The sequence below is a fragment of the Odocoileus virginianus genome, chromosome 32, assembly GCF_023699985.2.
Source record: "Odocoileus virginianus isolate 20LAN1187 ecotype Illinois chromosome 32, Ovbor_1.2, whole genome shotgun sequence".
In the NCBI taxonomy this organism is placed as follows: domain Eukaryota; kingdom Metazoa; phylum Chordata; class Mammalia; order Artiodactyla; family Cervidae; genus Odocoileus; species Odocoileus virginianus.
Genome location: NC_069705.1, coordinates 36,433,283 through 36,448,300, shown reverse-complemented (window position 1 = coordinate 36,448,300; position 15,018 = coordinate 36,433,283). Strand labels below are relative to the sequence as shown.

Sequence of the window (15,018 nt, the reverse complement as noted above, 5' to 3'; positions counted from 1 at the left end):
CTCCTCATTAAAACCTAAGTATTTTAGTTACCATTTTCTTCCTGCTTAAATCAGTTAGTAACAACTGTTTTACTTTAAAATAGATTTTACACTAATGACTGCTAATCCCTACCTCCCTAAATGCTAACATGATACATTGTAACAGTCAAATATGAAATTTGGTGTGAAATAAATTTAGTTTTTCAATTGACCTGTTTCAAATATAAAATAGTTCAAATAACACTAGAAGTAAGACAGAGTTAAGTCTAAGATTTTGGTGTTTATATAATGTGTCCAATTAGAATACTCTAATAATTTATACATTTACTTGAAAAGTTGTTTCAAGTTCCTCAGAAACCCTCAAGGCCTTCATATCTGGAGGCTGTTTATAGCTAGTTATTTTGGTAGCACTGTGTCCTCAAAAGTAGTGCTAAACTCTTAATGAGATAAATTTGTATTCTGTATCCTGTAAAAAGCAGGCTTCCCAGGTGGCGCAGTGCTCAAGAGTCCTCCTGCCAATGCAGGAGATGCAAGAGACACGGGTTCCATCCCTGGGTCAGGAAGATCTCCTGGAGAAAGGAAGTGGCAACCTACTCCAGTATTCTTGCTTGAAATATCCCATGGACAGAGGAGCCTGGCAGGCTACAGTCCATGAAGTCTCAAAGAGTGAGACATGACTAAGCATGCAGCTTGTAAAAGCAGCTTAGTTATTAGAATGAAACATGTGTTTAGAATCAGAGAAGGGACCTCACAAGTCCAAGCTCTTTGTCACGTTTGGATTCTTTTTGCATTTCTGCTAAAATGTTGCCCAGGTTCTTCTCAAATATCAGTAGTCCTATGTAGAATATAAATTTTTCCTTGTTTCCTTTTCTCTTTTCTCTACGTATTTATCATCCTCGTGAAGACTTTTAAAGACCTTAGACTACTACCTTCAGTTTAGCTAGGAGGCACAGAACCCGGAAGATGCTTAAGTAGAATGACACAGCCTTTGAAAGAGGAAATTAAACATTTCTCAATCAAATACGATTCCAATCTAACACAGTTTAAGTCCAGCCAGGGAACAGACTTATAAGAAAATCTTAGAGAAGTGTAATTAGAACCTTGTTTTTATACTGTCTAGAAATATCAATCCTGGACTATAAGAAACACAGTAATTTTGGGTTGCATCCATATAAAAATTTTTTAATTACCTTATTTTTCTAAGTTACAGGTGCAATAAAATATTCAAACACTGCGTAAAGATTTTGAGACAGTTAAAGTTCCCTTATCTACACTCCCTCCTCCAGCCTGCAACAGTTTGGTGTGTAACTTTGGATTTCTACCAGGAGCTTTTAAATAAATGTATGAATTGTGGAGAGACTTCTCCATTTTAAATTAACTTCTTGGATGGGTTTTATAGTAGCACTAAATATACTCTAACCTTTGGGGACACTTCTGTGCCATTATGATGGAAAACAAAAGAAAAGAGGACTCTCTGTATATACAGTTTACTCTCCCTCTTTCCTAAATTGGTCTAGTTTTATAGACTTTATAGAGTCTTTTATAGAGTCTTTGTGACTCTGCTAGATTATTCAAGAAGGCTGTATCAATTGTTATGAACCACTCTGAGCTTTTATACTTCAAGCAGGAGTAACATGCTGTGTTTTATTCCATTGATAACTGAGAAAAAATGAAGACTCCTAAGCATGGCCTTCAAGGCCATCACAGCTCCGCCCTAGTCAGCTTTTCCATTCACTGACTTCACTTTTGTGCTACTGCTGCTTCCTTCCCAGCACCCGCTCCCCCATTCACCGCGCCTTCTCGAGAATGCGCCTTTGCGCTGCTCTTCTCAGTATGCTTTCTTCCAGCTCAGGCATTTTTCCTCTTATGCCTGTCACGATCTCACCCCATCTCAATGTCAGGATTACTTACGTGTAACATTAACCTGTAATATTAGCATAGCAGGGGCATATATATATATAGTATATATATATATACTATATATATATAGTCCCCTTCCCTTGACTGTAGCTCCTTGTAGGTGGCAAGAGTGACTACTTGATGGTTCCCTTTCAGCAAAAGGGCAGAGCACTACACAGGGGATGCCGATCTGTGTTTCTTTGGAAATGCGGGCACATCTCACTTTTAATCCGCGGGGGCTCTTGAATGGCCCTATTAGTTGACCAAAGACTGAGAATAAGGTCAGAGACCTTATCAAAGGAGTTCTGAAACAGCTAGCAATATAGAGACTTGCATATTTACAAAATATATATATAAAAGTATCGATTCAGAAGTATTGATACTTTTGTATACTTGTCAATAAAAAATAAAAACCTGCACTTTTTTGCAATTTTTAAAAATAATCAGTTCTGTCAGGTTTATTTTGTTTACTATGCTTCTTTCCATGAATTAGCAATGAAAACCCCAAATAAGTAAGTGTTGCCTGGGGATTTAGAGGGCTATATGTGTGTAAGTGTATGTGATAGAAGCAGAGAGATAATGATGGGGGTGATACCTGGAAACAGGGTCATATTAAGTGCTAACCACATGTGAGGCACTGTTTCCATTGATAAAATAGCCTCTGCTCCCAGTGTACAACTTAGCAATTAGAAACAAGTCAGTTTTTTTTTTTTTTTTTAAATAATGTATAATGGGATGTTACAAAATGACAAAATGAGCAAAGAGTGGAGGAAACACTGGAGTATAACTGAATACAAGTGGTTACTTCACTGGGGGAAGGTGATTCTTCTGTGTTAGATGCTGTGCGATGAAGCCAACTCCTCATGTGTTTACATGTTGCTTTGCTCCCATTCTTAATTTGTGTTTCTGTAGGAAAACATTTTATGTCAGTTTTTAAATTTTTACTGGAGGCTTTCTTACCTCCTTGTGGTTAATGTTCAAAGTGAAAAAAATTACATAAGCTTCTAATACATGGGACTCCTTCTCATTTGACAATTTTTATTTGGAATTTTTGCAAGTAATTTGTTATATTCAAAAGCTTTTTGGATGTTGGGTGAGAAACCCGGTGTAATTCTTAGTACTTTGCCATTCTCTGTTAGCTTGAGTAAACCAATTTTTCAACTCAGTATTCTCATTCTTAAATGGAATTCTTATTTTCCTGTTATTTTGAAGACTGAGATAATATGTGAAGCTGCTTAGCTCAATGACAGATCCATCACAGATACTCAGGAAAAGCACAATCTGTAAATGAAGACAGTATCAAGCGATACCTGTGGTGAATATATTGTATAAAGAGAGCTTTGTGATTTGTAAGGTTCCACTTAAATGTTGCATAATAATTATTTTTATACTGATTATTAGACAAATGACTATGTTTATATTTTAACCTTGTTTCAGAAGGGCATCATACTTTTCCTGTTCAGGGAAATGTTTCAAACTGGGCAGAAAAAGACCATCGTTTCATGTGTATTACAGTAGAAATCTTGTATGTGATCTTGAAATAATATATTTCATTGACATAGAAATACATTTAAAAATTCTCTTTAAATGATTATAAATGATCACAGTGTGAATTACATATGTGAACTTACTTATGCTGATATTATAGCTGCATTTCTACATAATCAGACTTTTTTTTTAAAGGAAGATAAACTAGATAATCTGTTTCTCTTATCCATTCATCATTTAACACAGTTTTAAGTGAACAGTTTCACCTTATTGGATAATAATAATAACAACATGAGCTTCCCCTGTGGTTCAGATGGTAAAGAATCTGCCTGCAATGCAGGAGACCCAGGTTTGATCCCTGGGTCTGGAAGATACCCTGGAGAAGGAAATGGCAACCCACTCCAGTATTCTTGCCATGGACAGAGGAGCCTGGTGAGCTGCAGTGCATAGGATCTCAAAGAGTCAGACATGACTGAGTGACTAACATTACTACTAATAGCAACAGTTACCGTTTTGGGGGAAGCGTTACTAGGAATAATGTGGAGTAGTTTACATGGTCTCAGTTATTTCACCACGACCTGTGGGGAGTAGTTACTATTATTACATTCATTTTACAAGTTACAAAAAGCAAAAAAAGGCAAGGAGAGGTTAGGTACTTGTGCTGAAGTTCATAAAGTTGGGAAGGTGATGGACTAGGATTCAAATCCCCATCTTCATGTGAATTGAACATTTCTGCTTGTGTCTTAATGATGATTATATTGCAGCATAGAAGAGGCAAAATGTTCTGTAGCTGGGCCCACAAATTAAATTGACAGAAGTCACAACAGAAGAAAAGGCATACAAATTCCATTGATGTCAGTATTTTAAAAATATTTTAGTATTTTACATGTTAAATAAGCGTGTTTTTATTGGAGCATCACAGAAAAGAAGTGAAAACCGTAAGAAGTGGTTAGACTCAGCCCAGGGATGTATATGTGTCCTGAGTCCTGTCTGACTCTTTGTGACCCCATGGACTATAGCCTGCAGGCTTCTCTGTCCATGGAATTCTTCAGCCCAGGGGTGTATATATCATTTTATTAATAATAAAGGACAATAGACTGTGGAGACACAGCTAGATAGAGGAGAGGTGTGTTGGGTTCTTGGAGCTGGTAAATGGTGGGATGGTCCCTGGGAAACGGATACGCGATAAGGGTGTTTAGTAAGGTTTGCTGACTCATTGATGAGTGGAGTTTAGTGTCACCTTTACCAAGGGAAGCTTAGGGGGAGAACAGCGAGCTGTGTGTGCTGTTTCTCAGTTGCCTTCAGCTCAAAATAATCCTCATGTCAAAGTGGCATATTTCGGGGTGGATATTCTGAGCCCTTTCTACAGCATCATGTATATTGAAGGACAGTGAAGAAAGTTTTTTTTTTTTACAAAATTCGTATTTCAGTTTGCATGGTGAAAGAAAATAGATATTACTGAGATCAGTTCAGTCACTCAGTCCAACTCTTTGCAACCCCATGGACTGTAGCATGCCAGGCCTCCCTGTCCATCACCACCTCCTGAAGTTTGCTCAAACTCATGTCCAGTGAGTCGGTGATGCCATCAAACCATCTCATCCTCTGTTGCCCTCTTCTTCTCTGCCTTCAATCTTTCCCAGCATCAGGGTCTTTTCCAGTGAATCAGTTCTTCCCATCACGTGGCCAACGTATTGGAGCTTCAGCTTCAGCGTCAGTCCTTCCAATGAACAGTTAGGACTGATGTCCTTTAGGATGGACTGGTTGGATCTCTTTGCAGTCCAAGGGACTCTCAAGAGTCTTCTCCAACACCACAGTTCAAAAGCATCAATTCTTCAGTGCTCAGCTTTCTTTATAGTACAACTGTCATATCCATACATGACTACTGGAAAAACCATAGCTTTGACTATATGGACCTTTGTTGTCTAGTAGTGTCTCTGCTTTTTAATATTGAGATAAATGAAGAATTTTGTTTGTTTTTTGAAGAGAAAGTATGCTGTGTTTTATGTCCCCAAGGCATTGTTGGGTGGATATTCCACTGTGTGAGAAACGTGATTATTTTAGATTCCATTCTGCCATCCCTTTTCAGGATACAAATGAGGTAGTCTTCAAGTAGTTTACAAATCATGGGAACAAACCAAAAGAAAGGTAAAGGTGAGATCCAGGTGAGAGAACAGTGTTGCCTAAACCCAGGTCTGCTGAAAGCTTTCTTTGTGCAACCTAAACGAGCTTGTTTGATTGGAACAGAGCTGTAACTAGTGTGTTTCAGTCACAATGAAGATAATCAAAGAGCATTTTTATTGTCTGTTAAGTTAATAAAATTAAAAGAGAACATTGTTATTTTTCTTTAGAGGGATTTTACATGAGTTTTAAAAATATTGATGAACCCCAAATTGAACAATTGTGATGAACCTAAAATTACTCAGAAACTTAGGAAGAACCAAAAAAGCCATGTTTTTCATGTGCCTTGTTTGAAGGAACAAATTACCTGCCAGTGAAGTGGTTGTAATTTGAAATACATGTACCAGAAGACTCACAGAATGATGCCTTAAATAAGTCACTGGTGCATTTAAAGTATTTGTCTCTACCCCAACCCCTTACTGCTGAAAGTGAGGCGTAGCTTTATCCACTTGTGAGAAATACAGATGCAGCCTATTGATTCAGTGAACATCTGTTGAAAAGCACCTGGGTGCTGGGCTCTGGGCAGAACAGGGGTGAGGTCCCTGCCCCCGAGGAGCTTGTGGGTCTCAAGGGGAATGTGATGTGAGCAGAAATAGGGGTACACAGGGAGACAGGGTTTACTGTGATGCAAAAGGGGAAGTGATGAATCTTGGGGTCCAGCTTATTAGGAGGCAGGAGGGCTTCCGTGAGGAGGTGAATAAATGTTGTGAAAAAGCTGATCTAAGATGACTGCAATGAGAGAGTGCAGGTGGCTTTTAATTAATCATAGAGTCATTTAACAATGTAAATGTATGGGTATTTTGTAAGTGCTGTGACGCCATGGGCTACAGAATGCCAGGCTTCCCTGTCCTTCACTAGCTCCCAGAGTTTGCTCAAATTCATGTTCATTGAGTTGGTGATGCTGTCTATCTATCTCATCCTCTGCTGCCCTCTTCTCTTGCCTTCAATCTTTCCCAGCATCAGGGTGTTTTCAAGTGTCAGCTCCCATCACTCTAGGTGGCCAAAGTATTGGAGCTTCACCATCAATCCTCATAATGAATTTTCAATGTTGATTTCCTTTAGAATTGACTGGTTTGATCTCCTTGCAGTCAAAGGGACTCTCAAGAGTCTTTCGTACATATGCCCATATGTTTGGTACATAAACATTATACTCATGTATTTCTTTCTTTGGCTAATCAATATTTACTTGAAGTACTAAGTAATCAAGGGCTGCATCTATTGCAGTAAGGTTTGCAGTTCATCATTTCACTTACTTTGCTTTTAGAGCTTTTAAATTTTCAAATATTAAGGGAAATTCTTTGTAACTTTCATTTCTGTTGAATTCCAAACAAATTATAGTGACAAATTAAAAAAAAAAACCTTAAAGGCATTGAATCCAAATACCTGCTTTGAGATCCTAATTCATGTCAGAGGCTTACCATCTTCTTTTGCATCTCAATTGGAAATAGCTTTTATTTCAGTGAGGTGCATATTGAAGAATAATCTTTAAAAGTATGAACTATGCATTTATTTTCCCTTTAGTGGCTATGAATTAAGATTTTGTTCCTTTCACATTTTGCCTATCTGTTTTGCCCACCAGAATTCGTTACTTGTCTTACTTTTTTCTAGATACCACTGAAGGTCTGTTTTTAAGCACTGGGCCTGTTGAACTTTGTTATTGAGATAGTCAAACTACATTTTGAAAATGTCAGTTGTTTGGAAGCCGTTTAAGGATGGGGGAAATTAGTGAGCCTCAGGGAAAGCAGAGGTGGCTTTCCTGCAAAGCTTTTTGGTTCATGGTTGTATCTGTAAACAAAAGTAGGAACCTGATGTTTTAAGGCCAATGTGGTATATAGTATGTGGACTCAGCCCAAGTAGTGATGGTGTGGGATCTTCTTAAGTGGTGCTGTTGACTCATCACGAGTCACCGATCAAGGCAGCGTGGTGGTTCTGTGCTAGGCCTGCTGACGTGTGAGACTGGCGCTGGACCAGGTGATGGTCAAATGCTGGTCTGCTGCCGGTGAGTGTATTGATTGACCAGTTTCACTGCTGGAGACTGTTTGTCATGAGATTAGATGACTGTGTTATGTTTGTGGTTTTCTTTTCACCTCACCATGCTTGTTTTATTTTAAAGTGGAATATATTTAGTTGTATAGGAAATAAAGTTTGCAGTGCTGTGTTTTCTGTATGATTGATAACTATCATCCTGTGAATACCCATTATTTAAATTTTTAAGTTTGTTTTTGACACATAAAAATTCTACCTATTCATGTTATTCATTGTGATGTTTTGGCATAGGTATGCATTATGAAATGACTACCACAATCAAACTAAGAAAAAGAAATCCTTTTAATAACTTGTTTGTCAGCTGCCTTCAAAGGCTGTAGTCTCTTAATGAAGTGAAAGGGAAGGAGAGTCCCTGGGTGGCTCAAGTACTGCCTTCAGCCTGAGGGCAGGCAGGTCTCCAAAGAGTGGTTTTCAGATTGAATCAATTAAACCACAGCTTGTCATTGTGAGTATCCTGTCCAAGGAAGTCAAGCCAGAAGTTCTTGGTCGCAGTGCTTTGAACCCAGTGAGTCCTACCTAGGGTTCCCAAAGCAACTCTGGCTCGTTGCTGAGAGGGTAGATCGCTCACAAACTAGGACTCCACTTTTTAACCTTGCATGGATCAAGTCACTGATTTTGGTTTTTTTGTTTTGGTCTTGATAGACTTTATTAATAAAAAATTATTGAGCAAGTAGCTCGGTGCTCTGTGATGACCTAGATGGGTCGGATGGTGGGGGTGGGGGAGTGAGGCTCAAGAGGGGATGTTTATATTAAAAAATTACTGAGAAAATATTTAAACACATATTACCCACGTAAACTGAAGGCAGGAGAAGGGGACGACAGAGGATGAGATGCTTGGATGGCATCACCGACTCAATGGACATGAGTTTGAGTGAACTCCGGGAGTTGGTGATGGACAGGGAGGCCTGGCGTGCTGCGATTCATGGGGTAGCAAAGAGTCGGACACGACTGAGCGACTGAACTGACTGACCCACATAGCACTGTATAGTTTTCTGAGGAAGATAATAGAAATCTCATTCTGAGTCCCTGGTCTCCAGAACTTTGTCATCTAGTTATATATATCTACAGAGATAACAGCGTCCTTTTGTTTGTTCTGTTGTTAAGATATTAATGAGTAGTGTTGTATTCAAAAGACAATCTCTGTGCCTATCTAAAAAGATAGTTGTTGTTCAGTTGTTGTTGTAAGTCATGTCTTTGTGACCCCATGGACTGCAGCACACCAGGCTCCCTGTCCTCTGAATTCTCCTGGAGTTTGCTCCAATTCATTTGTCCACTGGGTGGCTGATGCTATCTAACCATCTCATCCCTTCTCCTTTTGACTTCAGTTTTCCCTAGCATCAGGAAAAAGATAGATCTGTAGCTAATTCATATTCTTGAATAATCCATGATGACAAAATATGGAAACAAATGCCCTGAATAAAAAAATTACACTGTTAGGAGTCATTTCCTTTGAAGCCTTTAAAAATATACTCCCAATTACTTTAAATGATTTACTGTGAAGTATTTCAGACATGCAAAACTACAGAAAGACTCCTGTAAGGAGCCCCTGCGCTCCCACCACCCACTTAAAGACATACAACATGGAAGCTGGAGTTGGAGCCTGCTTGTACCCCCTCCCCCTCTTGCAGCCCCCCTTCCTAGGGATCACTTGGACTTCATCTAGAGAGTTCTGTATGGAGGCATAATAGAGTCCCAGTCAGGATCCAAGTTCCCCCATTACTTCCCGGATAAAGTTTTCGTCTTTAGCTTGGCTTTCAGAGGACACTGCGTTCTGGCTGAGCTCTCCTTCCGGTCCGCTCGCGCCAGCTCCCTGACTGCGTGCAGCCTGGCTGTGACCAGGCCCTGCCAGGCACACCCATGCTGGCCCCAGACGCTGCCGCTCCATCCCTTCATTCCCCTCTTCATGGTCATCCCTTCATCACCTCCCATACTGTTACCACACCTAACACATGCTACTGCAGCTCTGCGGCTGACAGGTCTTTAAAATAGACTGTGTTTTCATAATATTTACATTGTGTTTCATCATAGTTGCTGTGTGCACGCCTGTGTCTCCCCCTGTAGGCTCTTTCCTTATGAACAGGGTTTCAGATATTGTGAGAAATCAGTGAAAATTCCGGAGGATGACTGATCATTGTTTCTCTTAATGACCATTAACCTGCCCTGTGCGCAGCTTCTTTCTAGTCATATGCTGTTGTTGATGGTCTCTAAGGCTCCTAAGAGAAGTCGAATAGTTGTTAATCGTGGATGACATATTCATGACATCATGTTTTTGTCAGTGTTTTGACATTGTCATATTTTGTATGTGACTGCAGTTCATGTTTTAAAATATCAACATAATGTTTCTCTTTATTTTATCTTTTAGATATTGCTATATGGAGATTTGCCAAAAAATAAAGAAAATGTAATATATTTAGCAAATCATCAAAGCACAGGTTTGTATTTCATTTGCATGAAACTTGGGTCTCTCCACACACAGTAGAGAAGTAATTCAAAGTAATGTTCTGATATATTTAAATGGATTTTTTTGTTGTTGTTGAAACTTGAATTTTCAATGCAGATATTATATGTGACCTTGTATTTTTGTGATTTTACTGTTTTGGAAAAATGAGACTGTGAAAGCTATGTGTTTTCCTTGTCCCTCTGCTGGGTGTATATAAGCTATTTTCTTTTTTCTCTTTCTTTGACTATCGCTTTAAAGACTCATTATTCTTCCTTTTTAAGTTTTGTTTTTGGAAGTAAAATTTGTGGATCATACTGTATGAACATTTTAGATTTTTTTATTGTTAGGCTACAGAAAGGTTGTACCAATTTGTATTTATTACTAAACACAGTATTATTTTCTGATGTCTGCACTTCCTTTTGCTTCTTCAAATGTTTTGGTTTAATTATAGCTCCCTTTTCTATCAGAAGAATCACTGAAGACTCTGGTCTCCAGTATAGCAGTGTGTACTTTAAATTAGGTCAAGGTGCTTTAAAGAAAAAAATTAAAAAGCTTTTTATATTGAAATAATTGTAGATTCACAAGGATTTGCAAAAATAGTACATAGTCTCCCGTGACTCCGTCACCAAGTTTCTCCCAAAGGTGGCATCTTATATAACTATGCTACAGTATCCAAACTAAGAAATTCAGGTACTTTTTAGTTCTCCAAATACTTCAATCAAAAAGACATCCGACTTCATTATTTTTTCAAAGCTGTAACTGCTCTTGATGCACACTTCCTAAATTCCATTTTTATTACTTTTAAAAATGTAGTAAAAAAAAATGTAGTAAGCAAAAGTTCAAGACTAAAAACAGACTAATAAATGGTAACACCTCACTGGGAAATCACTGATGTTTGTGGCTGTCCTTTATCTTCTCCTGTCAGCTGTGTGTCTTCAGTTACTGTTATCACTACCTGTACCTTCGGAACAGTTATGAAGGAGAAATGCCTCTTTCTTAACTTAGCTTATTAGTAGTTACAGTCAGTTTTCTAGGTCAAGAGTTGATGTTACAAAGAGTGAATAGGAATTTGATGTATTTGTATTTCCCTGTATCACCGACTCAATGGGCATGAGTTTGAGTAAACTCCGGGAGTTGGTGATGGACAGGGGGGCCTGGTGTGCTGCGATTCATGGGGTCGCAAAGAGTCAGACACGACTGAGGGACTGAACTGAACTGAACTGAATCTTATTACCCTAACTGCTAAGACTGTTTGACTTAATTACATTTGACTTTAGGATATGGTCAGAGTCTGTTTCTAACTCTGGTCCATAAAGCAGCCTGACCTCCTCCTTTATTTTCACGCTTTCTCCAGTCTTATCGAGCTTTTTATTAGTGACACAGTCTTGCTATTCTGGTCGTGCTAGCGATGGCCAATCTTTACCAAGTTTCCAAGATCCAGATAAAAAGGATTTCTGGTTCTAGGACAGGGAGTGGTTCATTTAACCCATTTTTCTTTGTATGGAGCCCCTGGTTAATTTCACTTAGAGCTAGCTTTCTATTTAAAAGGTCTCTCTTAAAATTCCTTGTTTAGGTTCCCTGTCAACTTGCCTTTTTGTGGGCTTCAATGGAAAGAGTGTTCTAGGGACAGAGCCGTGGGGCCCGGACGAACCTGTAGAGTAAGGACTCTGGACATTTCCCGAGGCCACTGCTCTCCTGGGTGTGCTCGCTGTGTGCTGGCCTTTATATCCCTTACTCCCGAGTGTGGACTTTGGGGAAACATTTGGAGGAATACAGATTTTTCAAAACTCTTCAATGTTTGGGACTGCAAGGGTAGAACAGGAAGTGTGAGGTCCACAGTCAGCCCCGGCTGATGGGAGAAAGCTGCACATCTCTGTGAGAACCTGGCCGTCTACACCCTCGCCCGACCTGGGTGCCGGCCCCACGCCAGTCAGCCATTAGGAGCGGGGAGGGTTGCTTTTTGAGTCCTTTAAAAAGTCCAGGGAATCCCCTGACAGTCCCATGGTTAGGACGCTGCGCTTTCACAGCGAGAGCCGGGGTTCAAGCCTTGGTTGGAGAGCTAAGATCCTATAAGCCGGTGGCATGACCATAAATAAAAAACCCGTAGCTTAGGAGCATAACTAGACAGAGATTTTAAATGACTTTAGAATTGCAGGCTTCAGTTAGAATATGGATGCATAAAACTCTGCCTGCAGTCTGAGGTTCTGCAGGCCCCTCGTTTACCCAGGGACATGGGCCCTGGCCTGTCGTGTCTGGGTGCCCTTTATGAAACCCTTTTGAGACCCTGAAAACCACCATCGAATAAACTGAAAATGTCAGTGGCAGAAAGAACATTTCAAAGACTGCTGTTGAGTTTAGACTTCCCAGCTCATGCTCTCCAAGGCCTGCCAGAACGCAAGAGGCTTTTCTTGGCCTGGCTGGCTGCAGAACTGGCATCTGAATTTGTCCCTCTGCTCCCTTGTTTTCGCTTGCAGTGAGCCCTTGCCGACTCTGCGTTCTTGGTCTCTGTTGACTGACTTTTCTCCAGAGTCAGCAGGACTGCGGTGGCCACTGTTCCTTTCCCCACGCCTTCCTTAACTCTCTGCTTTGAACATTCTGGACGTTTTTAATCTCATGGAATGTTCCCTTTCCTTGGTCTGGGTGACATTTGCCTTAACTAACAGCGTGAATGGTGGCCTTTCTTTAAAAGGCCTGGGCTGTGGAGTCAGACCCCAGTTGGTATGCCGTTGTACTTGACTTCCTTGCTGTGTGTCTGTGGGCCGATGGCCTAGCCTCTCTGAGCCTTGTTGGTCAGCTGTGAGTCATGTCTACTGGTCAGGGCTTGTAGGCAGTTTCCGTAACCTGGCTCTAACCTCACAGAGAGTCTGGCTCAAGGGCAGCCAACAGTAGGAGTGATGGTGTTGATGACAGCTAATCTCCAGGTCACATTGCATCCATGATAGGCGAGTACCTCACGTGCAGGGCTCCTTTCAGCCAACACGGTGCCCTTAAGAATTGGAAACTCTTGTTCCCTAGTCACACAGTTGAGGAGAGCCTCGCTTCTCTTGCTGCCTCTCCTCTGCCCTTCCCTCCTCTCTTCCAAGTTAATAATATAAACTGTGGCACTGCTTGAGCTGGATCACCATGGCAGAATTTTTACACAGCTGCATTTCTTCATCTCTTAATTAAGTTATTCATGCCAGAGCACAAAATCTGAATAGTTATTCAGTTCAGTTCTGTTGCTCAGTCGTGTCCGACTCTTTGTGACCCCATGAACCGCAGCACGCCAGTCCTCCCTGTCCATCACCAGCTCCCAGAGTTTACCCAAACTCATGTCCATTGAGTCAGTGATGCCATCCAGCCATCTCATCCTCTGTCGTCCCCTTCTCCTCCTGCCCTCAGTCTTTCCCAGCATCAGGGTCTTTTCAAATGAGTCAGCTCTTTGCATCAGGTGACCAGTTAAGAAGGTATTATCCCAGCCATCAGTAACTCAGCTGGTGTCTTTTATCTGAAACCTAGTTGAGAATTTTAAACAATTTAAAAAGATAATTGAGTTGAAAAAATTGGAGGCACCCAGCACATGTGTTTTGACTACTTCAATGAAAGTCACACAGTCGTGTCTGACTCTTTGCGACTCCATGGAATGTATAGTCCATGGAATTCGCCAGGCCAGAACACTGGAGTGGGTAGCTTTTCCCTTCTCCAGGGGATCTTCCCAACCCAGGGATCTAACCCAGGTCTCCAACCCAGGTCTCCCACGTTGCAGGCGATTCTCTACCAGCTAAGCCACAAGGGAAGCCCAAGAACATGGGAGTGGATAGCCTATCCCTTCTCCAGTGGATCTTCCTGACCCAGGAATCAAACTAGGGTCTCCTGCATTGCAGGCAGTTCTTTGCCAACTATCAGGGAAGCCCTTTGACTACTTATGTTAGTTCTTAAACTTTTTCGCTAAATATTTCAAAAGTATAAGGGCATAGCCCAGGCAAGTTCATTAAAAACATGACATATTTTGTAAATTTGACACTTTCTCCTTCAAGTTACTGGAAGGTGTATCTAGGCCATAGTATAGCCATATGTGTTTAATATAAAAAAGAATTTTCAAATTCCTCCAAATTTTAAAAAATGTTTGTCCCTGGAAAAGATACCAAATCTTGTTCTTAGCCTTGTACCAAAATTTGTTTCAGAATATTTTGTAGCCTATAAACAATACACTACGTTCTCCATTTATTCTGAGTCTCTACTTTTACATTAGGTATAGTTTTAACAAATTTAATTATTTAGTTTCTATGACATGGTTAGGAAGAAATGTGTTTATCAGTGCCTGTTTGATTTGAATTAGAGGGGAGGGGGGTAGGGAGATGACTTCTAAGGGAAGGTACATGCTTTGGAGAAAGTGATAATTGATGTTCAATAGAGTAGGTGTCGCTGCCTGACAGACACAGGGGATCGTTCGTTTACTGTCGGCGACATCTTTGCTTCCCTCTGTTTAAAGGGAGCCGTGACAGAAATTAGAGATGTATTAGTTGTACCTCTGAAATCAAGAAAGAGTTAAATGATGAAATATTCAGACAAGGAAGATGTATACTAGTTGATAAAACACCTCTCCAGAAGGACATTTCAGTGTTTGAACCGGCTGAGTCTTGTGTGGCGTGTTCCGTCCAGCACGGTGCGGCGCCTGAAGGAGTCCACACAGCTGAGAGCTCGTCCTCCCCTAATCCTCGGGAAAACTGTCCTTTTTGGTTGAAACTTCATCATAAGGGTCCCTCTTGACTCCCCCCTTTTTATACTTCCCATCTCCTCCTGTTGGCTGTATCCTGTGCAAAAGAGGGCTTTCCCGCCACCCATCAAGAAAGGGAATGCATATGGGCATACACTCAAGGCCGGTTGACAGTTGCAAGTTACGGAGCAACAGGGCCTGTTGTGCGTGTCTTCCCATAATTCAGTCTGTTACAATCAGGTGTATTTATATATAGAATATTTATGAGCCCTTAATGGGCTCGTAGCTTTCT

At 40.6% G+C, this 15,018-nt stretch overlaps 1 protein-coding gene across 1 annotated transcript in view; it reads left to right on the top strand.

Moving 5' to 3' along the window:
• Positions 1-15,018, top strand: part of AGPAT5 (1-acylglycerol-3-phosphate O-acyltransferase 5) — a 42,098-nt gene that overhangs the window by 2,357 nt on the left and 24,723 nt on the right. The window contains exon 2 of the mRNA XM_020880883.2: positions 9,953-10,022. Within this exon, the coding sequence (XP_020736542.2) occupies positions 9,953-10,022 (70 nt within the window). The remainder of the gene's footprint in view (positions 1-9,952; positions 10,023-15,018) is intronic.